This window comes from Aquarana catesbeiana, linkage group LG06 (assembly GCF_042186555.1).
Source record: "Aquarana catesbeiana isolate 2022-GZ linkage group LG06, ASM4218655v1, whole genome shotgun sequence".
Taxonomy (NCBI): Eukaryota; Metazoa; Chordata; class Amphibia; order Anura; family Ranidae; genus Aquarana; species Aquarana catesbeiana.
Genome location: NC_133329.1, coordinates 358,292,877 through 358,318,499, shown reverse-complemented (window position 1 = coordinate 358,318,499; position 25,623 = coordinate 358,292,877). Strand labels below are relative to the sequence as shown.

At 41.3% G+C, this 25,623-nt stretch overlaps 1 protein-coding gene across 21 annotated transcripts in view; it reads right to left on the bottom strand.

The window, feature by feature from the left end:
- BAZ2B (bromodomain adjacent to zinc finger domain 2B) overlaps positions 1 to 25,623 on the bottom strand; it is a 441,294-nt gene that overhangs the window by 81,130 nt on the left and 334,541 nt on the right. For all 21 annotated transcript variants that reach the window (XM_073634094.1, XM_073634089.1, XM_073634092.1 and 18 more), the window contains 4 exons: positions 11,057 to 11,675; positions 9,675 to 9,947; positions 7,805 to 7,865; positions 4,264 to 4,372 (listed from right to left, as the gene is read on the bottom strand). In XM_073634094.1, coding sequence (XP_073490195.1) covers positions 4,264 to 4,372; positions 7,805 to 7,865; positions 9,675 to 9,947; positions 11,057 to 11,675 — 1,062 coding nt within the window. The remainder of the gene's footprint in view (positions 1 to 4,263; positions 4,373 to 7,804; positions 7,866 to 9,674; positions 9,948 to 11,056; positions 11,676 to 25,623) is intronic.

Here is a 25,623-nt window from a genome sequence, read left to right as displayed (position 1 = left end):
AAAAAGTATATTTATAAATTGCTGCTTACCATTTTACTTTTTGGACTTTTTGGACTAAGAATGATTCTTATTGAAAGCTTATACATTACTAATTTTTCTCACCAACACAGAATCCTCCCGCCTCCCTATCTTTTTTACTTGCTGAAAATCCTACCTACCTACCTACCTTCTATATTAAAGATGATCTTCACTGAATCTGAGCACCACAAACCAAAAACACTATTTAATTCATTTTTAATGTGTAAAGCAAACTCCCCCATCCATCCATGTCCCTATGCTTTATTTTATTGGAAAATCACTTTAAAAAACAACCCCCTAGCATTTCTGGCCGTGGCCTCTTGAGTAGGGGCAAATGATTCATGTAGCAATTACTTCCGGGAAGCCATTTGCCTTTAGCTCAAGCATGCATGCAGGAGAGTATGCTTGGCAGAGAATACGCCCCCTTCTCTCTTCCCCTTCTGAAGACTCCTGGGATGTATGACATCATTTGCCTAGGCAAGAAACCAGGAAGTAACTGAAGAAATGTAATAAAAAGTTTAAAACAAGTAAATATGATATACTTTCCTATCAATTTACTAATGCTAGAAGCATGAGGATTAAAAATATTCAATGTTGATTGGAAGAGTGAAGTTCCACTTTACGAAAGGGGCTATGTTTATCATAATTATTCCTGTCTGTACTGTGCTGGCAGATTTATTATCAGTTGTTAACTAGATCTACACACTGGGGTTGATTTACTGAAAGCAAATAAACTATGCAGTTGCTCCAGAGCTTCGTAAATGAGGTAAAGCTTTACTTTGCAAAGAATACCCAATCACGTGCAAGGAAAATAAAAAGAACATAATTTTTGCTTGCACATGATTGCATGATGGAAGTCAGCAGAGCTTCTGCTCATTTACCAATCTCTGGAGCAACTGCACTTGCAACAGTGCACAGTCTATTTGCCTTTAGTAAATCAACCCCACTGCCTTTCTAAGGCAGGACATAGGCGGTTTGAATCCCGGCCGATTCTGCAGGAACCGGCAGAGAATCTAACCCTTTATGGGCAGGCTGAATGTGTAAGTTGACTGATTGATCAACTTGGGAACAAGCAGCCTGCTGGATTCACTCGCGATTATTACTAGCGGCTGCTAAAGCCGCTAGCAATAACCGCTGTCTTCTCCCGGTGGGGACGGATTCCCCTGCCTGCCCCTGCGCTGGGAGCAGACAATTTCTTGGCAGGAGTGATTTCCCTGTCAGCACTGTCTGTGTTGATGGTGGAATTGTGCACATTTCTTTCCTGCAACCACTAAATTCGCAACGTCTATGGCCTGCCTAAGGGATAAAGATCTCCAGGTTTTGGGGGTACATTGTATGTCAACTGTCCGTTCGTTTGTACTCTAACTGCATATTGCAAGCTGTTCCAAACAGTGGAAGCTAGTTGTTGAGTCCTTTGCATAAACCTGCTCCAAAAAATACAACTAGAAAAGTAACAATATTTTTTTTTAAATCATATTTAGGTATATTGTATGAATGGGAACACATAACAATCATATAGTGGGGGTTTCTCAAATTTGATTGCAAAAAAAGGAAATGCACTTTAAGTATCTGAGACTCCTGCAGTAAGTTTTCCTAATTTAGTTCTGGTTTCCAGATCCTTTCAGAAGGCCAAGAAAATAATGTCACGTTTCCATTGATTTCCAATCTACATTACGGAGCCCTTTGTGTGTGTAGCAAAAAAAATTGATCTCTAGCTGGATTACTTTGTCAGAACGTAGAATTTGGACAGGGATGTCTCACAAATGAAATCCCAGAGAGATACAAGACATCAGCACCGGCTATACATTGTCAGTACCTGTGCTAAACCATCAGATCTGGATGGAGCTGACATTTAAAGATTGTTTTGTCTTCTCTAGAGAGATGTACCTTCTTTTACTATGAATGCATTGGTGAAAAAAAATTCCAGTTCCAGAAAAAAAATTGCAGCAGTTTCATGACTGGTATAACTTTAATCACAGAAGATCCCTAATGTTTTGGTGGAAATGATGAAAAGAATGGCTGTGGATCTTAAGAGTGAGGAAGCATGTGGCTACTGAAGCTCTAGAATTAGATTAAAGCAACAGGCCCTTATTTATGAAGTGGACCTTCATTCAAAAGTTAAAGTGAAGCTATTCTTCTTCCCCATTCCAGCCCCCCCCCCCCTTTTTTTTAAAAGGGAGCGAATGCCTTCTTGGCAGGCTTGCATGACATGCACTTAGGAACACCGCCTAACACCCCACCCGCAGCCTCCTGGGATATATCACACAGGGTGCGCTTGTGATCCCCATACTTTTCAATGGCACCGCAATCGCGGCGTGATTTTGCTGCGATTGTCTCCTGACAAATCGCAGCAAAATCATGCAAACAAAATCGTGGGATGCCTGTTGCCCAAAAGACGTTCCGGAACGTCTTTTGGGCAATAGATGTCCCGCAATTTTGTTTGCATGATTTTGCTGTGATTTGTTGGGCAACAACTGCGGCACAATCGCGCCACCATTGAAAAGTGTTGGAATCGCAAGTGCGTCCCGCGTTTTGCGGCGATTCAGGAATCTTAGTGTTTTCACCCGTGACCTGGAACGCCTAGGTGTGAATGGAGCCTTAGTAAGCAGAAGGTAGCCTAGTGCTTTCCTGTTAGCGCTGAACTACAATTCTAAAGAATGTATGGCTACTGTTTGACTGGACACTAGTAGGCGTCCCACTGCAGCAAGAAAGCAACAGGACACAAGTTAGATCTAACTAAAGGATGATAATAGATTATTGTGTTTTTTTAGTATAGGAGTGCAAGTTGAAAATTGCAAAGCAACCAGAGTTCAGTTTACTAGTCAGATGATTTGTGATTGGCTGCTAAGAGTTACTCCACTTTACTCCACACTTAGGCTGGGTCCACACCGATGTGGTGCGGAAACCACAGTGATTCCTGTATGGGTTCAATATAAAGTTAATAACACCCCCCAAATCAGTTCACAGAACGTAGTGCAAACTGTGGAACCGGATGCAACGCTGTATCCTGGCCTAGGCCAACGAGGCCCAGGCCTAGGGCAGCACTTTGCAGGGGGGGACAGCACGAAAAGAGTGCCCGCCGACTTGCGCTACACTGTTAGTGTAACACCAGTCTTACGGGGGCGGACTGGGCTGAGAGGCAAATTAGTCTAGCGCCCCCTTAAAGCAACTGCACTGCTTCCGGTATGCAGGCGGCCGGCATTCTGCAACTGCGGGGGGGGGGACATGCTTCTAATTTTGAGTGTCCTCTCATCCTGGACCACAAACCTTCCTCACTGTACTATATGTTTTCTGCTGCACCATTGGCATGGTTATATCTTTTTAGTCCTCTCCATAAAACTTTCATAAATCTGTGCTTAAAGTAGAACTATAGGCAACACTTTTTTTTTCTTTCTCATTTTGGATAGAGTAAGGGAGGGTTATAACCCCTGTCAGTTTATTTTTTACCATACCTGTCCTATTGCAGAGATTTCCCTTCACTTCCTTCCCCATAGCCAAACAGTAAGTGAAAGGAAATCTATGCAAATTAAGGGAATCCATCCCCCCCCAGGCCCTCAGAACTAGTGTCCTCACTTGAAAATTTCAGGGCGGGTCTTAAACAGCAAGGGGTGTGGCCTTGACAGGAAGGGGTGGGTCATATTTAAATTAGGGGGTGCACGAGTTTAGTCAGGCCTAGGGCAGCACAAAACCTAAATACACTACTGACCGGATGGAATGGGATCGCATGGGTCTGAACACCTGTGCAATCCGATTCCAGTGCGAACAAAAAAAGGGTCCTGCACCTTTTTGGTGTGGATCCAGTGCAAATTGAGCCACACATAATGTATGGCTCAATTCACACCATACTGAATTTGCATGTCATTTGTACAGGAATCCTGCGTGATTCCTGTACAAATGACCTGCAAGGCGATACACCGCATCAGTGTGAACCCAGCCTTACACTGCTTTGCTGGAAAAAAAAAGCCTCCCAGAGAGTTCCACATTTGTTCAGACACATTCACAGACTCTGTATTCTACAAAGAAGGAAGTATGGAGACACTCTGTACCAGTTAGGCAGCATGTCTATATTCTCATGACCTTGAAGGTCAAAGGTAATCTAATCACTGCTGAGGGTTCAGGAAAAAAGGACAATTGTAAACATAATCCACATCCACAACACTAAAGCACAGACATTTAGAGATGGGATAAAACAGCTACTAACAAATCCAGGAAAGGTCTTCTACCCCTGAATAATAAATAGATTACCTTCATTACTTCTGGGTACTGACGAAATTTCTTCCCACAGGGAGCAAAATAAGTCACTTCTCCTTGCAGGCGCCCGCCAAGATTCTTCATTCTTGTTTCTCTTTGCCAGCTATGTAAAGCAAGGTGGACTTGTGTTACTGATCATTTTTAGTATACATTCAGTAATTCAACACTTAACGACCAAACATGGCTGGCATCTGTACAGTCTGGATTTTTCCTAATATCTACATACATACCTCCCAACTGTCCCTGATTTTGAGGGACTGTCCCTGATTTGTCCCTCTGTCCCTCATTCCTCCACATTTGTCCCTCATTTTGGTCTGATCTATAAAGTTGTATATAAACTGCCCTTTTCATCTATGAAAAAGGGTTTTCCAGCGTTAAACATTTCATCTGATTTCTAAATTGCTGCATTTGTAATTTCCAAAAGCTAATATAAAGGAATAGTAGTGGTAAAAAAAGCACTTGTGGGTTCAACCAACCTTGTTTTTTTTTTTAACAATTCTCCTTTAAGGGGGCGTGGCAAGGAGTGTGTCCTATGCCTGCATACTTTTGCTGATAAGTGTCCCTCATTCCCGTCTCAAAAAGTTGGGAGGTATGTCTATATATATATATATATATAAACTAGGATATCTCTCGCAATCCTGTGCTGCTTAATGCTCCTCTCTGCAAAAAGGCTTTGGTATGCACATCTAGAGGGATGTCAGATTTTCTTTTTTATTATAACTTGATGAAAGTAGCAGGTATACAAGTTCATCGGGCATCAAACGAAATTCTGAACTGGCAAAATCTTTAGGTTTCCATTAGAACGCTCAGAGGACAGAAGGATGAAGGCAAAAGTTAGAACTGAAAACTTGACTGATTTTATTAGATTTATCAAAAGGAACAAAGGCATGCCTAAATTCACTTATTCTTTAGCTAAACCAGGCATGTCCAAAGTCTGGCCTGCAGGCCAATTGCGACCTGTGTTCCAGTTTAATGGGGCTCCTCTGGTAATTTGTATATATATATCTTTTGTAGCCCCCAACGAATCCCCACAAAAGATATATACCGTATTCATCGTTCTGGCAGCCTTGGAGGAGACAGGGAAGGGGCGGGACGAGTGCTATCAGATTACATACAGGAGTATCTCCTGTTTCCTCGGCGGCCTCTGTAATAGGGAGTCCCGTCTCCTGGGCTGGCATTGGACGACTATTCTGTCTATCATAGAAGGCGGGACTTTGTATTAAAGAGGCGGCCAAGTCAACAGGAGATTCTCCTGTATGTAATCTGTTTGCGTTCGTCCCGCCCCCCTCCCTGTTCCTTCCGAGGCTGCAGATGGGCATGGATCAGGCTGCACTGATGGCAATGGTGAGGCTGCATTCATGGCACTTGTGAGGCTGCATTCATGTCAATGGTGAGGCTGCATGCAGAGGCTGCATTCATGGCAATGGTGAGGCAGCATTCATGGCAATGGTAAGGCTGCATTTTTGGCAATAGTAAGGCTGCATTCATGGTAATGGTGAGGCTGTATTCATGTCAATGTTGAGGATGCATTAGTGGCACTTGTGAGGCTGCATTCATGGCAATGGTGATGCTGTATTCATGGCAATGGTGAGGCTGCATTGATGGCAATGTTGAGTTCCAGCACAGCTAGTTAACTGCCCATGCTGTGCCCTCATGCCTAGTCTGGTCAGTTTTTGATAAAAAAAAGCAGTCGAGCTGGCATGAACACCAGGGATTTCACACAAAGGAAGCAATACAAAGAGAACAGAATACTTTTTCATAAAAGTACATGGTACAAGGCTCATATCAGGAATAAGGATGAGCCAAACACCCCCCAGTTGCGGTTTGCACCAGAACTTGCGAACAGGCAAAAAATTTAGACGAACACACGAACACCGTCTATGGGACACAAACATGAAAAATCAAAAGTGCTAATTTTAAAGGCTTATATGCAAGTTATTGTCATAAAAAGTGTTTTGGGACCGTATTCATCGTTCTGGCAGCCTTGGAGGAGACAGGGAAGGGGCGGGACGAGTGCTATCAGATTACATACAGGAGTATCTCCTGTTTCCTCGGCGGCCTCTGTAATAGGGAGTCCCGTCTCCTGGGCTGGCATTGGACGACTATTCTGTCTATCATAGAAGGTGGGACTTTGTATTAAAGAGGCGGCCAAGTTAACAGGAGATTCTCCTGTATGTAATCTGTTTGCGTTCGTCCCGCCCCCCTCCCTGTTCCTTCCGAGGCTGCAGATGGGCATGGCTAATTTTAAAGGCTTATATGCAAGTTATTGTCATAAAAAGTGTTTTGGGACCTGGGTCCTGCCCCAGGGGACATGTATCTATGGGACACAAACATGAAAAATCAAAAGTGCTAATTTTAAAGGCTTATATGCAAGTTATTGTCATAAAAAGTGTTTTGGGACCTGGGTCCTGCCCCAGGGGACATGTATTAATGCAAAAAAAGTTTTAAAACGTACGTATTTTCAGGTGCAGTGATTTTAATAATGCTTAAAGTGAAACAATAAAAATGAAATATTCCTTTAAATATCGTGCCTGGGGGGTGTCTATAGTATACCAGTAAAGTGGCGCAGTTTTCCCGTGTTTAGAACAATACCACCGCAAAATGAAATTTCTAAAGGAAAAAAAGTCATTTAAAACTGATCGCAGCTGTAATGAATTTTCGGGTTTCGGCAATATAGATAAAACTCATTGGGTCTGGTATGAATATTAAGGGGAACCCTAAACCCATTTTTTTTTAAAAAAGTGTGTGGGGGTCCCCCCAAAATCCATACCAGGCCCTTCAGGTCTGGTATGTATTTTAAGGGGAACTGTGCGCCAAATGTTTTTAAAAAATGGCGTAGGGGTCCCCCCAAAATCCATACCAAACACTTATCCGAGCACGCAACCTGGCAGGCCGCAGGAAAAGAAGGGGGGGTGAGAGAGCACCCCCCCGAACTGTACCATGCCACATGCCCACAACATGGGAAGGGTGCTTTGGGGTCCCCAAAGCACCTTGCCCCAATGTTGATGGGGACAAGGGTCTTGTCCCCACAACCCTTGCCCCCTTTAACAAAGCCCCCTTTAACAAAGAGACCCCCAGATCCCAGCCCCCCCCATGTGAATTGGTAATGGGTACATTGTACCCCTGCCAATTCACAAAAAAAGTGTCAAAAATAGTAAAAAAGACAGGAGACACTTTGGGAAAAGTCCTTTATTAAAAAAATAAAAAATAAAAATGGCCCGCGATGTAGATCCATCTCACACCGCTCGACAGACTGAAAAAAAAAGAAAGAAAAAAGCCGCAACAGCTCCGCCTCCATGGGAGGCTCCCGCCGAGGGACGCTTCTTCTCAATGACAGCTGTTATATAGCTGAGGGCGGGGGCACCCGGTGACGTACACGGATGACCCCTCCCCCTCTGACGCCACGTAATGCCAGGTGAAGTTCAAGTCGAACTTACTTTTGAACATCTGGCTCATCCCTAATCAGGAATATAAAAATGTTGGGTTTACATGTTTTTAAGAGATAAATTTTCATTAATTAGTAAAAAGAATTTACCCATATTCCAGAGGCATACGCAGCTCACGCTCATCTGTGACTCTTCTTCTCTTACCGGCACCTTAAATAAAGTTTACAGTTTTAGCCAAAGTAGTGAATAAGTCCAGCAGCTTACATCATTTGTAGGTAACAGTCACAAAATAATCCAGAAAATCATCATACATCAGACATACTGTATGTAAGCACTAATAATAACAATTTGAATTTTTCTCCTGAACTTCCAGATCAAATTGAACAAGTAAATAACCATTACACGAAAGTCATTCTCTTTCTGTTAGATTTTTTTATGTACTTTATATCATGGACAACGCACGTAGGTAGCACCATCCAGAACTCCAAGGCTGCTGGGAACAGAGCCAGGAACTATGGTGGGGAGAGCTTGTGATTGGAGTCCCCAAAAGATGTTACAAACCAGCTGATGATTTTTTTTGTGGGAAATTTGATATTGTCTAGCAGGTGAAATTAAAAATTGTGTAATACATTTAGAATGTATGCTCTCACAAGCAGGGCCCTATCAATACTTCTGTAATTAATTGTATTGTAACTGTACTTTCTCCCTTTTGTAAGGGGTGCTGAGCAAATTGTTGGCACTATATAAATTCTGTATAATAAAAATTATATTATGGCTTACTTACAGTAAAGTCAGCTATCAATTGAAACCAATATATTTCATTTAAATATACCTGTTTACTTTCTATTCTAATTCCTGCCCACAAAAAAATGTGAACATTATCACACACACACACACACAAGCAGTATATGGGGTAGATTTACTAAAGGAAAATAGACTTTGCAAGTGAAGTTCCTCCAGTGCTTAGTAAGTGACTGTAAACAATCACCTTGTAAAACAACCCATTCAGTTTAAAATAGACATGAAAAGCAAAACATTTGTGTATAGATATAAAAAAAAAAAAAAAACATTATAAATACCTTTTTTCTTTTTTTTATAAATGATCACATTCCCTTTGTTCTCAGCTGCATAAGAGCTGGGGGAAGAAGAAGCAATAGCACACTGGCCTGCTGCACAGCCAGTGAATGGCTGTGTAGCAGGGGTGTGTCAGGACAGGTCTGATCATTGGAGGAAAGCGTACTAATTTCCCAGGATAGTTAGAGAACTGACCATGCTTTGCTTTCCTGCTCAGTGTAGTTAATAGGAAAGCAAGGGGACTAGAAGGAACACCAGGGATATCACATAAAGGAAGCAATAGAAAGAGAACAGGATACAAGTACATGGTACAGCAGGCACTTATCAGGAATATGAAGTGTTGGGGTAACAAACGCTGCAAAGCTGCACTTTTCAAAGAATACCCAATAACATGCAAGGAAAATTTAAAAAACAGCATTTTTGCTTGCATGTGATCGAGTAATGGAAGTCAGCAGAGCTTTACCATATTTACCAAGCTCTGGAGCAACTGCAGGTCCATAGTAGAAAAGATAAGCCAGCAACACAATAGCTTCTTCATTCAAAGGACTTTATTTTGCACAGCAGCGATAACAGGATCCAAAAAAAAGCTAACACATTGGGTAACGCATCTGGAGCAACTATACTTTTAAAGTGCACAGTCTATGTGCCTTTAGTAAATTAATCCCTATATGTTTTTATAGATTTAATTATATCACTGTTATGGCTTACAATGTCAGAAAAGTAGAGTTAAACTTTAAAATGATGGACACAAATTGTTATTTTATCAAAATTGTGTTTTTTAATGAACAATAATTCTACTGTTTCTTATAAGGCAGATTCCGTTGTACCAGGTGACCTCTTTGGACACAGATGTGTATCACTCACACAGACAGCATCTTAATTGTATTACTAATGGTCAATCATTTAAACATCTACATTAAAATAAGAGATTAAAATGTCAAATACCACATGGTGTGCTGGGGCTGAGAGTGGTAGAGGCGCTGCGCAGGTCAGGCGACTGAGATTCTGTGCACAGTGCAGGTGGAGCAGAGCTGGGGCTCCTGATGACCTGTAGGTTAAGGGGTGTTGATTGGGAGGTGATGCTGTTCGTTGTGCTGGTTACAGGTGGAGCAGTTTTATTAAATTTCAGCTTTTCTCCTTCTGTATCACTGTCAGATTCGTCTTTATCATCATCTTCTTCTGTCCCCTCCGAATCAGATTCTGAGTTGCTGTCTGACTCTGTTTAGTAAAGTAAGATTTAGTTATTGCATCCAAGTTATTATATATTCCAACACTAAATCATAAATCAGGGTATCGTTTTTACCCTCTCTATATCACAGGTCAGTATGGGAAAAAGTGGAAGAACATGACTGGTTGATGTGTGTAATACTGACTGTCTTAGATTACTTTTCCCTGACCCTAACCCTATACTAAAAATGTGTTTTTTGTCTCTGACCCTGTTGTCAAGTGTGACAGGAGTAACTTTGGGCGGGGAGCTTGTGGAACACAGCTTACCTTGGAGAGCTCTGGAAACTCCTTATCCAGCTCCCCGGCCCCTCCTATGTGTAAGTTACCCTGTGTCTATTAGGGGAACAGGGTGACCGAGAACCCCAGTCGGGTCTGCACTAACCAGACTCACCGTACAACCACACCGGCCTCAGCAATTCCTTTTTGCCCCTGTTATCTAGTTGTATACAATCTAGTAAAAAGTATACAACAGTCTATGAGACCAAGCTCATACAATATTCCAGCAGTCGGAAAGGTGGAATTAATTTATCTTCCTATATTTCTTGAGGGATATTGTTCAGAAATATTACTGTCCCAAGTAAAAGACACTCTTCATTCTTTCAACACATACCACACATATAGAACCCTGGATAACAGGGGTAAAAGGAATTGCTGAGTCCGGTGTAGTTGTACGGTGAGTCTGGTTAGTGCAGACCCAACTGGGGTTCTCGGTCACCCAGTGCCCCCAATAGAAACAGGGTGACTTACACATAGGAGGGGCCGGGGGAGCTGGACAAGGAGTTTCCCGAGCTCTCCAAGGTAAGCTGGGTTCAACAAGCCCCCGCCCAAAGTGACTCCCAGGAAGGCTCTAATGCTTTTTCCCTGAAATAAAAAGGCTGCAGTTGAGTTTTACATGATCACTTATGGGGATAGGGTATGTTTTACAGTTTAAGTGGGGAAGTGTTAAGGTCAGCCCAACAGTAAAGGTATGGCTGGGGGCAAAGACACATAAAACTGTTTTTTCTTCTCCTTTTCTTCTCCTTCCTTCTTTTTATGCTACTGCCTAGTGAAATACTTTAGTGGAACAGCTAAAAAGTAACAAACATTTACAAATTACCGACCTGACTGACTATCAGAATCATCATCTTCGTCATCTTCATCCTCCTCATCATCATCCTCATCATCATCTTCATCATCATCCTCATCATTGGAATCTTCAGAATCCTTGCTGCTGGGAATGTCAGAATCCACCCCCCGAAACTTGTCCAGGAGACATTTGGTGGCATTGAGTGTGTGGTGTGGTTTTATTGCTGGTGTAGAGTTACTGTTTGGGGTTTTCTCCTTACAGAGACTGTGTAATATTGGGGAGCCAGCTGGCCCAAGGGCTGACTTACTGGAAGAGTTTCTTTTTACACAAGAACTCAGGTTGATTGGAGAGGCAAAATGGGCACTGGGGGAAACAGTTACACTCTCGACTTTATTTTCTCTCTTAGTTTTGGTGGTGAGAGCCAGTGGGGCATCCTGGATGACACAGGGAATGACTCCGTTTGGCTGGTGATTACCCAGCAGTGCATTTGCCAAGAATGGGTTGGAGTGGTTACTCTCTAAAGATGGTTGGGGCTGACATATAGATTTGGACACGGGGCTGGAAATCGGCTGAGTCACAATGGGCTTTTTCTGGTTCTTGGAGCCCTCCTGATGCTTGCTTATTGGTACAGGAAATGCTGCTTTTTGTTGATCCTGCGGAAATAAAAAACAACAGTAAGAAAACTAGTAAGAAAGATGTAAAATACCCTACTCTGTAAATGTGAATGTAAATGCTGTATAGGTTATCAAAGAGTACATGAATGCCGCTGACAGCAAAAAATAAAAAAAATTAATCCATACATTTTACAGAACCTAGTGACATTGCAGAACATTGGGGACAGTTAGGCTCTCTCTGCAGTTCATGTATATACAAGTTTCTTCTACCTTTTTAAGGTAGAAAAATATCTATTCAATTTAATCAATCAATCAGTATCTCAATACAAAAAATAATGTAAGTGGTCAGTATGACCAGAGTGACTAGATTCCGGTTGTCATTTCATTTGGTTGCAACACCTCTATTTCTTCCAATGGTCCAATTTTGAAAAGGACCTCCCCATGTAAATTCTTGTAATTATGACATTTCACTTGAATAATTATGACATTTCAAATGGTACTGGTAAAGAGTTCAGTGCTACTACCCATTCAATCCAACAGTAATAGAGCTCATGGGTGCCCAATCTGCAGTCACACAGAAAAATTGTCCACAGAAGTGATCCGCATAACTGTTGCTGCTCTAAAATCCTGCTTTATTCACAGGTACAGTGAGTTGATGGGTTTCAGGTCACACAGCTTTAATCATAATCATCAACTCACTGTACCTGTGACTTGTATGCTGCGGTTTCTTCAATAAAGCAGGATTTAATAGAGCAGCAACGGTTGTGCGGATAACTTAAAACTCTATGGACATTTCAAACAGCCATTAACGCAAAGTTGAATTCCATGAAACATGGAAGAGGATAAAAATTTCCTGCCAAAAATATTTTTGGAATTAAACTTTTTTTATTTTTACAGGGAATATAACTCAGATCTATGTCACAATTGACAGTTCAAGGTTTACTGTTTTTTTTATATAGACTCTTTAGCAATATGTTTTTCCCCAGTTCTTTAAATATCAATTTGGTACATTTTTAAAAGACAACATACTTTTTCGACATAGGCAATCAGCATTCCAATATCGGTGGCTCCATGCCAAGAATACAATACATTTAAAAGTAGTTACATGGAGTGCAGAGATGGCTGACTGCAATTATCGGGTTGAACGTCTTGGGCCTAGATTGACAGGTTGAAGAGGCCAAACGAGGTTAGAGCCGTATATGAAATAACTCCCAAAGAGGTGATATGAGGTAACACTGAATCCAATGGAGTTTATCATTCCTGTTTTTTAAGAGTTATTATCTGCTGAGATAATTGTGGTGATTTATGAGTGTGCCAGAGCTTCAATAGCTGTATAGTTATTCCCTCTGAAAACACTCCCCTTGTAGGAGAATTTGCAAACACTGGCTACAGAGCCAGGACTTCCAGGTTTACTGGTTATCTGTTTTCGTTCATGGAACTATACTGAAAGAAATATTGTTATGACATGTTGCTTTCATGCAATAGAAAAGTGCAGAATGTCCTACATTGTGTTGCTGCTGACTAAGTGAAGGTATAGGATAGTATAAGATGAATCATCACCAGTGTTCCACCTGTTATTGTCTGTAGATACAGGATCTGACTCAGATGCCCTGCTTTACCTGGCCTCAGACATGGCATCATAAGGTGTTCTAAGACCATAAATGTGATTAATTACTGGTCTGTAAGAGTGCAAAGACCAACCAGCAATTATAACAGCAGACAGCCTTATCCTTACCTAGCAAGAGGTTCAAGTTTGGAAAAAAATAACCATGGGTAATAGAAATTCCCTGTAAAGATACAATAGGAAGTTCCACAAAATCTAGAGCACAAATAAAAAAACCAATGTTACTGTGCACAGAAAGAATTTCTGTTGTTTTATCTAACTGGCTGCTGCATGGAACAACTCATCTTTCTTTTTCAGGGATGGATCATCCACAAAGAAATTCAGGCAGAAGCCACCAAGTGAATGTCCAGGCACAATTGGTCAAAGCTCTGCACCTGCCTGTCACTTAGATGGTAAGAGGCACTGGTTGGCCTTTTGGTGTCTAATGGGACTCTGCCAGTACATGCAGTGCAAATGTGGTAGCTTCTTCTTGGAGAAAGAGGCAATCAAAACATATCATCTTGGAGACCCTACACTTACTGGCATTGAGGACTCTGGCAAAATGGCCACTTGAGGACTTCCTGTCCATTGGTGATGCACTTCCTGATTATAGCTGACACACTTCCGGTCCGATGCTGCACCCCCGGTGCCTTTGCTGGCTTGTTTGCGGCAACTTCCTTCCATCACATCCATCCTCACTTTGTATTGTGGACCTTGCTTTACCCGCTGGTCAGGTTATTCACAGAAGTACCTTCCATTTACAGTCCCACCCTGACAGGGATGCTGCCCATTTGTTGCACACCATGGAAACCATAGCAAGCACATCATTACCATTCACATTACCATTGTGATTATTTATGGACAATGGACTTTTTTATTTTGATCCATTTGTTCTGATTTAATAAAGTTAAAAAAGTGAATTTTTGGACATTTCTTGAAACTAGACATTCTGTCACATTAGTATATTACCATCACTACAGTGTACTCATGGCTCAGGCATGCAGATGAGAATGTATGTGGCACTGGACACGTGGCAGTGGCTCAAGTTCAATATTGACCATCGCAGTCAAGCAGTTCAATTCATAAGGACATTGCCACCAACACTGATTATATCCCGGTGTCCTGGATTTTATCCATCTCTGTTACTTTTCTCCAATTTCAGCAATCATTGCCCCGTTGTGGCAATACAAGACCATTAAAGTGGTACATCTCAGCTGTACTTGTCGCAAGCGAAAGGGCAATCATATAATGTGTTCATGTCTTTCCTGAAATCCAGTCAGTTTACAGACAGAATGAACTCTGAGTTGAACCTTTGAAGCATTCCTGCACTTCTTGGGAAAAATGTCTGGCATTTTTCTTTGACAATCTCAACAGAGCAGAGGAATGTGTATTGATATCTAAGCAACCAAAATGGGGCTCACAAAGCATTAATGATAAAAGGACCCTGAAACTGCTGTAAAATATTAAACAGTCAGTCTACCCAAAACTGACAATTCAGTTTTTGACAAATGCAATCACGTTTATTTCTCAAGGACTCCATTACCAAGATCTCAGGCCCTTTCACCTGCACTTGTAATCAGGGGGGTCCCCCTACTGGTACCTATAGGACTTTTCAATTACTGGGTGGGGGGATTTACTGGCCAGTGCTATAAGCTCCATCCACCACTGACCGCAATGGTCAATAGTTCTGGGATCCAGCAGACAAAGGGAGCACAGTGATTGGATATGGGTGGGGTATTAGTGAATAAGGGAGAAGCTAAAAATATCTATCAACTCAGGAGAGTTAACTTAGAGGAAGTGAAAAAGGAATAGCTAGCACAGTACTACACAATAGTTTCAGAAATACAGTAACTGCTGGACACATACGAGGATGACCTAGCTGGGGGTTGTGGGGAACATGTATGTCATTTTTAAGTAAGGGTCTTACTGAATGAAGAAAACTCAAGCCAGTGGCCAAATGCAAAGTCTGTTGAGGAAGGAAGCATTCCATACTGATCCAAAATGTAATTCTGACTCACCCGACGCTATTCTCACTAGGGTGCACCGATACTAGTATCGGTATTGGTATCGGTGCTGAAACCAAGTATTTGGACAAGTATCGGTACTCGTGGAAATGCACCAATACCTGAAACTGATACTTTCAGGCTCGGTTCTTTGAGCTGTCAGTGGGTCTCCCCTGTTGACAGCTGAAGTGTTAAAGAAGTCCGGTAATTGGAGCTGTCAAAAAAAAAAAGCAGCCAGCAATGTTTATTACATTACTCAGCCGCTGAAACACTAAAATAAAAAGAAACATTGTTTCTTTTTGAATCTTTCTGTTTCTTCATCTGCAGATCAAAGGGGAGAACATAGGGCGGCACAGTGGTGTAGTGGGTAGCACTCTCGCCTAGCAGTAAAAAGGGTCGCTGGTTTGAATCGCAACCACGACACTACCTGCCTGGAGTTTGCATGTTCTCCCTGTGCCTGCGTGGGTTTCCTCCGGTTTCCTCTCACACTCCAAAGACATGCTGGTAGGTTAATTGGCTTCTGTCCAAAATTGGCCCTAGTATATGAATGTGAGTTGGGGACCTTAGATTGTGGGCTCCTTGAGGGTAGGGACCGATGTGAGTGTGCGATGTATGTGTGGAGCACTTTGTAAATTGATGGCTCTATATGGGTACCTTAAATAAATAGTTATAATTGTAGACACGCACCCACACTCACTCAGGATGGACTGGTGTCTTTATTCAACCTTACTATCTATGTAACTATATGTAACTATGTAACAAATGTTCCTATGTTTAACCCATTATAAATCATTAATTTACTCTAATCAGCCTTAATTAACTCCCTATTCTCCTCCATTCAATTATTTTCCTGTTTTTTTTTGTTCACGTCTATTTTATAAATGATAAACAATTAAAACTTTTTTGTGTTTGCTTTGTTAGTGAATATTTTTACATATATATATATATATATATATATATATATATATATATATATATATATATATATATACTAACATATATTTACACTATTTATTTAATTTGTAAATAACTTTTCAATGCTTTGTACCATTGCTGACAGCTGAAGTGAAAACAAAACAGTTGCGGTAGGTATCGGTAATTGGTATCGTTGAGTACTAAAAAAAAAGTATCAGTACTCGTTGTAAAAAAAAATGGTATCGGTACATTCCTAATTCTCACACTACATAAAAAGACAATGATGACAGGAATGTATAGTGTTTTTGTACATATTTTCTTACCCTAAGTATTATGTTCAAGACTAAATAGGATTTACCATATTTTTTTAATGTCATTTAAATATATACTAGGCCTTTTACTAATTTGTTGGGGAAACAACAGTTTTCAGCTCAGATTACACACACAGCTAAACGAGCCAGAAGAATAATTCATCCCCCGCCTCTCCCCTTTCTGTATGACAGAGTTTGCACCCCTAGCAAAGTTCTAGTTTGCCCCCTCCCTGTTCTTTTTTCTAGTCATTATGTTGATTGGACAAAAATAATAATAAAAATAAAAATGCATTTGCATACTGAAAATGATAATTTCATTAAAATAAGGGTGTTAAAAAAAATTACTTTCTTTAAAAGCACTGCAGGTTCCTCTGAAAGTAATATATATATATTATATATTATGTAAAGTATATAATACAATTAGTACCATCTTGGTATACTACCGTATATACTCGAGTATAAGCCGAGTTTTTCGACACATTTTTTTTGTGCTGAAAGTGCCCCCCTCGGCTTATACTGGAGTCACTGCCATCTCTGCATACCTGATCAGTCCGTGCCATGCTGAGACGGAAGCCGACCAGTGTACAAAAGCCGCGCCTTCTCCTCGTCCGTGATAGGCGGAACACTCAGTTTCCCAGCAGTCAGTGTTCAGTGTTCCGCCTATCACGGACGTCCTCTCGTCCTCATCCCACGGACGAGGACGAGAGGATGTCTGTGATAGGCGGAACACTGAACACTGACTGCTGGGAAACTGAGTGTTCCGCCTATCACAGATGAGAATGAGGAGGAGGTTCGGCTTTTGTACACTGGATGGCTGCCGTCTGACTGGAAGACACGGGCTGATCAGGTAGGCAGATCGGCACAGGGAGGCAATGGACATAGGGAAGGCATGGACACAGGGCAATGAACACAGGGAAGGCATGCAATGCACACAGGGAGGCTGCAATGGACACTGGGAGGCTGCAATGGACACAGGGAAAATCAATGTCTTGATTGCTCGGTTGCCCCTTTTTTTAGACGTCTCGCGCGGCGGTTTTCTTTATACCTCGGATTGATCCGTGCAAACGGTAAAAGAAATGATTAATTTATTTAATCAGTGACAGTGTGTCTGAGGGCTTTTCTAAATTCATATCATCCCTACATAATGCCTAATTTTTGGTTACTCAGTAGCCACGTTAGTGCAGTGATCTCCATCTTAATTGCATTTATCGATTACAATATAACCTTATTGCTCCCCCCTTCTCTTTTGAGTCTTGCGAGCCTCCTTACTACCAGATTCAAGACGTAGGATCTTCAAAGATGGCCGCGAACCTATTTGCCAATACTTGACGTCACTTACGCGACTCCATGTACGGGCGGCGGAGGTTTGCGCATGCGCGAGCGTCTATTTTGTGTCCGCAGCGTGACGACGAGTCAGACGTCGTCACGCTGGAGGGTTTTAAAAGCGGGGCTTCATTCCCCGCCAATCTCTGTCAGTTCCTTTTTGACACATGGGGCAGAGATATCTCCCGGACGGGCTACTCTATTTCAATAAGAATCAGTAAGTCTAGGTTTATTTGCTTTCTACATTCAATATGCACTTTTAAATATCGATGTTACTCAGAGACACCTTTCTAATATCTCTTTATATATACACTTTTTAGGTTCTTTTGTGGTCAGTTTGCAGCAATACCTCCAGGTCCAGCTTAACCAACAGCTGTGGATGGACGTATACCGCTCCCTCTGCGTCTGCTATTCTACTGCGTTTTTAGAACCATCTTTTCTATATTGGTTAGCAATTTTGCAATCTACCATCTTTTGGATGCATTTTTCTTTTTATCCTGAATTGATTCTATTGAGGTATTCCTGGATTGAATTCAGTCTATATTTATATAGAAGTATCATCGTTAATTATTTAAACCACTTAGACTTACTTTTTTCCATTTTCTTCCTTTTTTTCTCTTCCAAAGAAGAGCTTATATTCAAAGATTTTTATCTCTCTCTGCATGCCTCCCTAATGAGGTGAGAATCAAGGAGGAAGCATTCTGCCATTACACAATGTCCATGTGATTTGTAGACTTCTTTCTACAGGTAAGCTCCTTTGAGCTGAATGATGATAATGCAAAAAATCCCGCTCCCTTCCCTTTCCCTTTTTCCCCTTTTTCCCTCCCCTTTTCTTTCCCTCCCCCTCAAACACCCCCCCCCCCCCCCCTTTTTTTCCTTTTTTTTTGTTTTTTTTTTTTTTTTTTTTTTTTTTTTTTTTTATATAATGTTTTACACAGATGTAGATCTAATTGTCAGATTTATTTTGTATATTGTTTATACTCTAATATTATGATTTCATGAGGTATAAGCAGATATGTATATGTATGATTTATGGATATTTTTTCTATTTCTTATAGTTGACCTTAATATCACAAATATATCTCCTGAAGAAGCTTATGCAAGCGAAACATGTTGAGAAAGTGGTATTAATTTGTAAATCAAAGGGTTATCTTTTTTCCCCCATCCCCCTTCCTCTTTTATATTGTATATTGTCCTTGATTATGTCTGTTTCCTTTTATAAGATTGTTTAATAAAATATGATTTTATGATATGTTGGATACATTACCTGACTCAAGCACCGTTAAAAGTCCCTGAGGACCATATATTGGCCTCAATGTCCCTCTCTTACATTTAAAATATATTTACACTATTTATTTAATTTGTAAATAACTTTTCAATGCTTTGTACCATTGCTGACAGCTGAAGTGAAAACAAAACAGTTGCGGTAGGTATCGGTAATTGGTATCGTTGAGTACTAAAAAAAAAGTATCAGTACTCGTTGTAAAAAAAAATGGTATCGGTACATTCCTAATTCTCACACTACATAAAAAGACAATGATGACAGGAATGTATAGTGTTTTTGTACATATTTTCTTACCCTAAGTATTATGTTCAAGACTAAATAGGATTTACCATATTTTTTTAATGTCATTTAAATATATACTAGGCCTTTTACTAATTTGTTGGGGAAACAACAGTTTTCAGCTCAGATTACACACACAGCTAAACGAGCCAGAAGAATAATTCATCCCCCGCCTCTCCCCTTTCTGTATGACAGAGTTTGCACCCCTAGCAAAGTTCTAGTTTGCCCCCTCCCTGTTCTTTTTTCTAGTCATTATGTTGATTGGACAAAAATAATAATAAAAATAAAAATGCATTTGCATACTGAAAATGATAATTTCATTAAAATAAGGGTGTTAAAAAAAATTACTTTCTTTAAAAGCACTGCAGGTTCCTCTGAAAGTAATATATATATATTATATATTATGTAAAGTATATAATACAATTAGTACCATCTTGGTATACTACTGTATATACTCGAGTATAAGCCGAGTTTTTCGACACATTTTTTTTGTGCTGAAAGTGCCCCCCTCGGCTTATACTGGAGTCACTGCCATCTCTGCATACCTGATCAGTCCGTGCCATGCTGAGACGGAAGCCGACCAGTGTACAAAAGCCGCGCCTTCTCCTCGTCCGTGATAGGCGGAACACTCAGTTTCCCAGCAGTCAGTGTTCAGTGTTCCGCCTATCACGGACGTCCTCTCGTCCTCATCCCACGGACGAGGATGAGAGGATGTCTGTGATAGGCGGAACACTGAACACTGACTGCTGGGAAACTGAGTGTTCCGCCTATCACAGATGAGAATGAGGAGGAGGTTCGGCTTTTGTACACTGGATGGCTGCCGTCTGACTGGAAGACACGGGCTGATCAGGTAGGCAGATCGGCACAGGGAGGCAATGGACATAGGGAAGGCATGGACACAGGGCAATGAACACAGGGAAGGCATGCAATGCACACAGGGAGGCTGCAATGGACACTGGGAGGCTGCAATGGACACAGGGAAAATCTGTCAGTTTTTATTGGTGTCTGTGTCCTGTCAGGGAGATTTGTCGTCTCTATTTGTCCTGTTTACCATTATCATCAAAGGTGAAGGAAAAAGAAAATTTGGGCTGATACCAGAACAGTAATAGAGGTGGATCTTTCAATGGGGACACTAGTTCTGGTGACACCCCAGGATTCCCTCACTTTAGAGAGATTTCCTCTCACTTCCTGTTTTGGCTAAGGGACAGGAAGTGAAGGGAAATATCCTCTATGGGACACTGATGGCAACAAAAAACTGACAGGGGTCAGTTTATCCAGAGTATCCTTATTCTATCCAAAATGAAAAAAAAAAAAGTCTTGCCTTCAGTTCTACCTAAAAGTTGACTTCAAGCAGTTATAAATGGCCCACATTAACCAGCTGCCGACTGATATACGTCAGCACAATGGCAGCGGTGGGCAAATGGGTGTACCTGTACGTCCCCGTTAAGAGCCGGGGATAGCAGGTGCGCGCCCGCCGTGTACAGCGTGACCATGCCCGCATGACCGGTGGACTCAATATCCGCCTGCCTCCCGGCGATCGTGTCACGGAGCCTCAGAACGGGGAAGTGCCTATGTAAACAAGGCCTTTCCCCATTCTGGCTTCTGTCGTGACAGAGATCCACTTCTTCCTGTCATCGAGAGCAGTGATCGCTGTCATGTGACTTGAAGCCCATCCCCCCCCACAGTTAGAATCACTCCCTAGGACACACTTAACCCCTTCATCGCCCCCTTGTGGTTAACCCCTTCACTGCCATTGTCATTTACACAGTAATCAGTGCATTTTTATAGCACCGATCACTGTATAAATGACAATGGTCCCAAAATAGTGTAAAAAATGTCCGATGTGTCCAACATAATGTCGCAGTCCCGATAAAAATCACAGATCACCGCCGTTACTAATAAAAAAAAAAAATTAATAATAAAAATGCCATAAAACTATCCCCTATTTTGTAGATGCTATAACTTTTGTGCAAACCAATCAATATACGCTTATTGCAAGTTTTTTTTACCAAAAATATGTAGAAGAATACAAATCGGCCTAAACTGAGGGAAAAAAAAAAAAATTATATATTTTTTGGGGATATTTATTATAGCAAAAAGTAAAAAAATAATACGTTTTTTTCAAAATTGTCGCTCTTTTTTTGTTTATTGCGCAAAAAATAAAAACCGCAGAGGTGATCAAATACCACCAAAAAAAAGCTCTATTTGTGGTAAAAAAAAGGACGTCAATTTTGGTTTTTTGGCTGCAACGTCGCACGACCGCGCAATTGTCAGTTAAAGCGACACAGTGCCGAATTGCAAAAAGTGCTCTGGTCAGAAAGGGGGTAAAATCTTCCAGGGCTGAAGCAGCTAATGCAGCTCTGTAATCATTAATGCACATGATTTTTTTTTTTTTAAATACAAACAATGTAAGTACCTTAAATATACTTGGTACCGACCTTTTGTAATCTACTATACAGTATAGCTCAGAGAGGGGGAGAAAGAAGCAGCACAAGGAGTCAATCAGGTTTTCTGCAGTGCAAGGCTGCTGACAGCAGAAAAGATCAGAGTGACGGAGAGGTGTGCTTAGTGCGCTGCTTCTCACTATTCAGTCACGAGGAGGAAGGGGGGGGGGGTAGGGAGGGGGACCTAAAAGTGAAATTGCAGCAGAGAAAGATGAGGTTTCCCTTTCCTGCCAGGCAGAACTGTTCTGTAAGGCAGAGCTGTGTATATGTCAGGACTGGATGGACAGGAATATAAAATCTAAAACAGATCCTATGTATGAATTGCATTTAAATATTCAGTTGTTTGCCTGGAATTCAGCTTAAAAATGAAAAGACCAGGTGAACAACTAATGCCCACTATAAAAAGAATTGCAGAATTTGTTGTTACTCTATACATGAATAATAATTCCTGCATTTGGCACTCTGAAAGCATCATTCCTAATTTATTTTTTTGTTGCAAAATGGTTCATCCTACAAAAGGCTGCCTTGTCTGTTTACTTTTAGGGTCACTTTCAAACACCTGCGGTGTCTTATGAAGAATTGCTGGGCATATTCACAAATACATGCAAATGATTCAGATGTGGAGTGGTTTATAAAGCCCTGTGTGCCGAGGCAATTTTTTCTTCTGCGGGCACCAGGTTTCCTGATGTGAGGCTATTGAAGGACACAGCGGGGATCTCAGAGGCTGTGTAAAGGTAGCACACACAATTTCCAATGTCTTGCAGTGACATGGCTTCTTCTACATATGTATTCTGGGGTATTACGAGATGCCTTTCATGCTTGATCAACCTATAGTTTACATTTAGAGTTTGTCCTTTTTAAGTCAAAGGCTGCTTAGGAGTCCACAGCAAAACACAGTAGCAGGAAGCTGAGAGAGAAATCTAGGCCTGGCCATGGCCAATGGTAAGAAGATGGGGGGAGGCAGCTGAATGGTCAAGACACCATCACAAAGATTTAAAGAGCGTATCTATTGTGTATTTATACCCAAAGATTCTTTTAACTTTTGAAGCACGCAAGTGTTAGAACCTCTGACGATTTTTTTGTTTCATTATTGCTATCTGTGTCTCCATTGCTCTCAATTTCTCATGGTGACTACTGCCACTAACCAGAAAGTGATGGGTCTGTTCACTACTGTAGCTTTGGAACTTTTGCTTTCTCCTGCATGCTTTCTGGTTGTAAAGGACCTCAATTGCCCAAATCGTCCCCTCCGCTCCTCCCAGGACCTCCTGCTCTCTAGCTCCCTTGTTACCGCCTCCCATGCTCGCCTTCAGGACTTCTCCAGAGCCTCTCCCATCCTCTGGAACTCCCTGCCCCAGTATGTCCGATCAGCCCCTAACCTGTCCACCTTTAGGAGATCCCTGAAAACTCACCTATTCAGGGAAGCCTATCCCACACCCACCTAACAACTGTCCCGAGCTACCCCAATCAAATCATTCCCTGCATCTATTTTGTACCACCACCCCCTCCCTTTAGAATGTAATCTCTACGAGCAGGGCCCTCCTGTCCCTTCTGTATTGAACTGTACTGTAATTGTGCTGTTCCCCCCTCTACATTGTAAAGCACTGCGTAAATTGTTAACGCTATATAAATCCTGAATGATAGTAATAATAATAATAATAATCACACTCCTGAGTCCTACCTGTGAGCTCCTCCTTCCTGTAAGCTGTCCACAAATTCCCTTTCCAGCTCTCAGTGCCTGAAAACAAGTTAGATTGGCAGCACTGTACAATGCAGTCATGCCTGCTGTGCAGGGGATTTGGGAAAATATAAATTCATGCTGTAAAACTGTATTTTATAATATATTTAATTGTTTTTCTAATCCCTTCTTCAGACATAAAGTCCCTTCTCTTATCCCTTCCTAGTCCTCACCCATTCACTGGTTGTAAAAAAAAAAAAAAAATCTTATAAAGCCTTTCAAATGATCACTTAAATCCATTGCCCGTGTACCCTGTCTGCTCTGCTTCAGCAGGTTATGACCAGGGATCCAGACCTGCAGTCAATGCCCCCTGACTGGTCACCTCTTCCTGCATCTCTAATGTAAGGGGGACTCAGATGTCTCTGATGGGGATCTGGAAATTTTGAGTTAGGACCACAGTATATACAGAGGTCCCTTGGTGTGGGCACTGCGGCTTATGCATATATTTACAAATGTGTGCAAAAAAAACCCTCTGTTAGGATCAATTCAGGTGTTTTGCAGGCTGCTCGGTAAGTGTGCTTGGAAATCTTTTGTTTGTTTGTGATGTGCATCGCCCTTCCATGTGCACCTTGCTGTAAGGGCCAGTTATAGATTGGGGTGGTTGCCACTTTTTTTTTTTTTTTTACTCTGTTGAGAAAGGTGCAGACTGAATTTTCTTTTTTTTTTTTGTTCGACTTTAATATTGGCTCGTGTTTATTTGTAATTTTTCAATTTGTTTGCTGAAGTTCTGCATATCATCATGCTGCTTTCAAAAAAACTCCAAGTAAAACTTCATTTATTTCATTCAATTACATTTTTTAAATTTCATTCCCTTTTATTAAATTTTTTTTTTTCCAGCCGCGAATATTTGTAAAATATATCATGTGTGCTGAAAAGTTTGATTAGATCAATTAGCTGTGCAGAATATTATATAGATGTGGCATATCCCTGCAAATATATTGGAACTTTTACCATGAAGGTTTTTCCTGGCTTTTTCACATCATGTCACCCCTGAGTTTAGTGTTAGTAGATCTGTAGGACTGAGACAAGAAAAGACTCAACTCAATGCCTCCTTCCAGGTCATGGGCTGTAACTTAATCTATTTTTGCCATAGCAAGGAAAATAAGATGTAACATCATCTCTCTAAGGAGACAAAAGCTATATACAAGGAAATTGGATTGTTCTGGGTAATAAACATCATCCTGAATGTAGGGTTAAACCCAGGATAATCCTCTACTTCTTCTCTTCAATAAGAGATACTGAAAAGAAAACATTCAATGTAATGCTGTGGGTATTTAAAACTATCATACATTATTAAATCATCCCAATTTGTTCCATTTTATAAATAACCCTGAGCTTCCAAATGTATTATGAAGGGTCCTCTGCATGTTTGGTTCTGGTTCAGGTGCGAATTCAGGCAAACGGGCAAACATTAGGACATGAATTGCACCTGAACGGGTGAACAGACACACACCGGACCCCAGGCATGAACCTGCAATCACACATATGTGAACCCAGCCTTAGAGAAATGCCCATTTCAAAGAATCAAAACTTCCTTTTTGAACGTTCAGAGACTGGAAGGAAGCGACGGGCAACAAAGTCCTTGCATGCCCTCATTGTTTGTGAAACTTCTCTGCAACAGAATTCAGGGCCATCTTAAGAGCATTATAGGCCCCCGGGCAATACAGTACACCGGGGCCCTGTCTACACTACACTATATCCACTGACCACTACACACCACACTGACCACTACACTACACACCACACTAACCTACCTGATTCCTAAACTGACCACTACACTACACACTGCCCACTACACACCACACCACCCTACCTGATTTCTATACCGACCACTACTACACAAACTACACTATGTACTGACCACTACACAATACACTATACACTACCCACAGACCACTACACAATACACTACATACTGACCGCTACACAATACTCTACCCACAGACCAATACACCACACACACACAATACACTACACACTCACACAATACACTATACACTACACAAAACACATTACACTATACACCGACTTTTTGGCTGCTCCCCAGACCATATCTACTCCCCCCCTGGGGCCAGCAACAAAACTCACG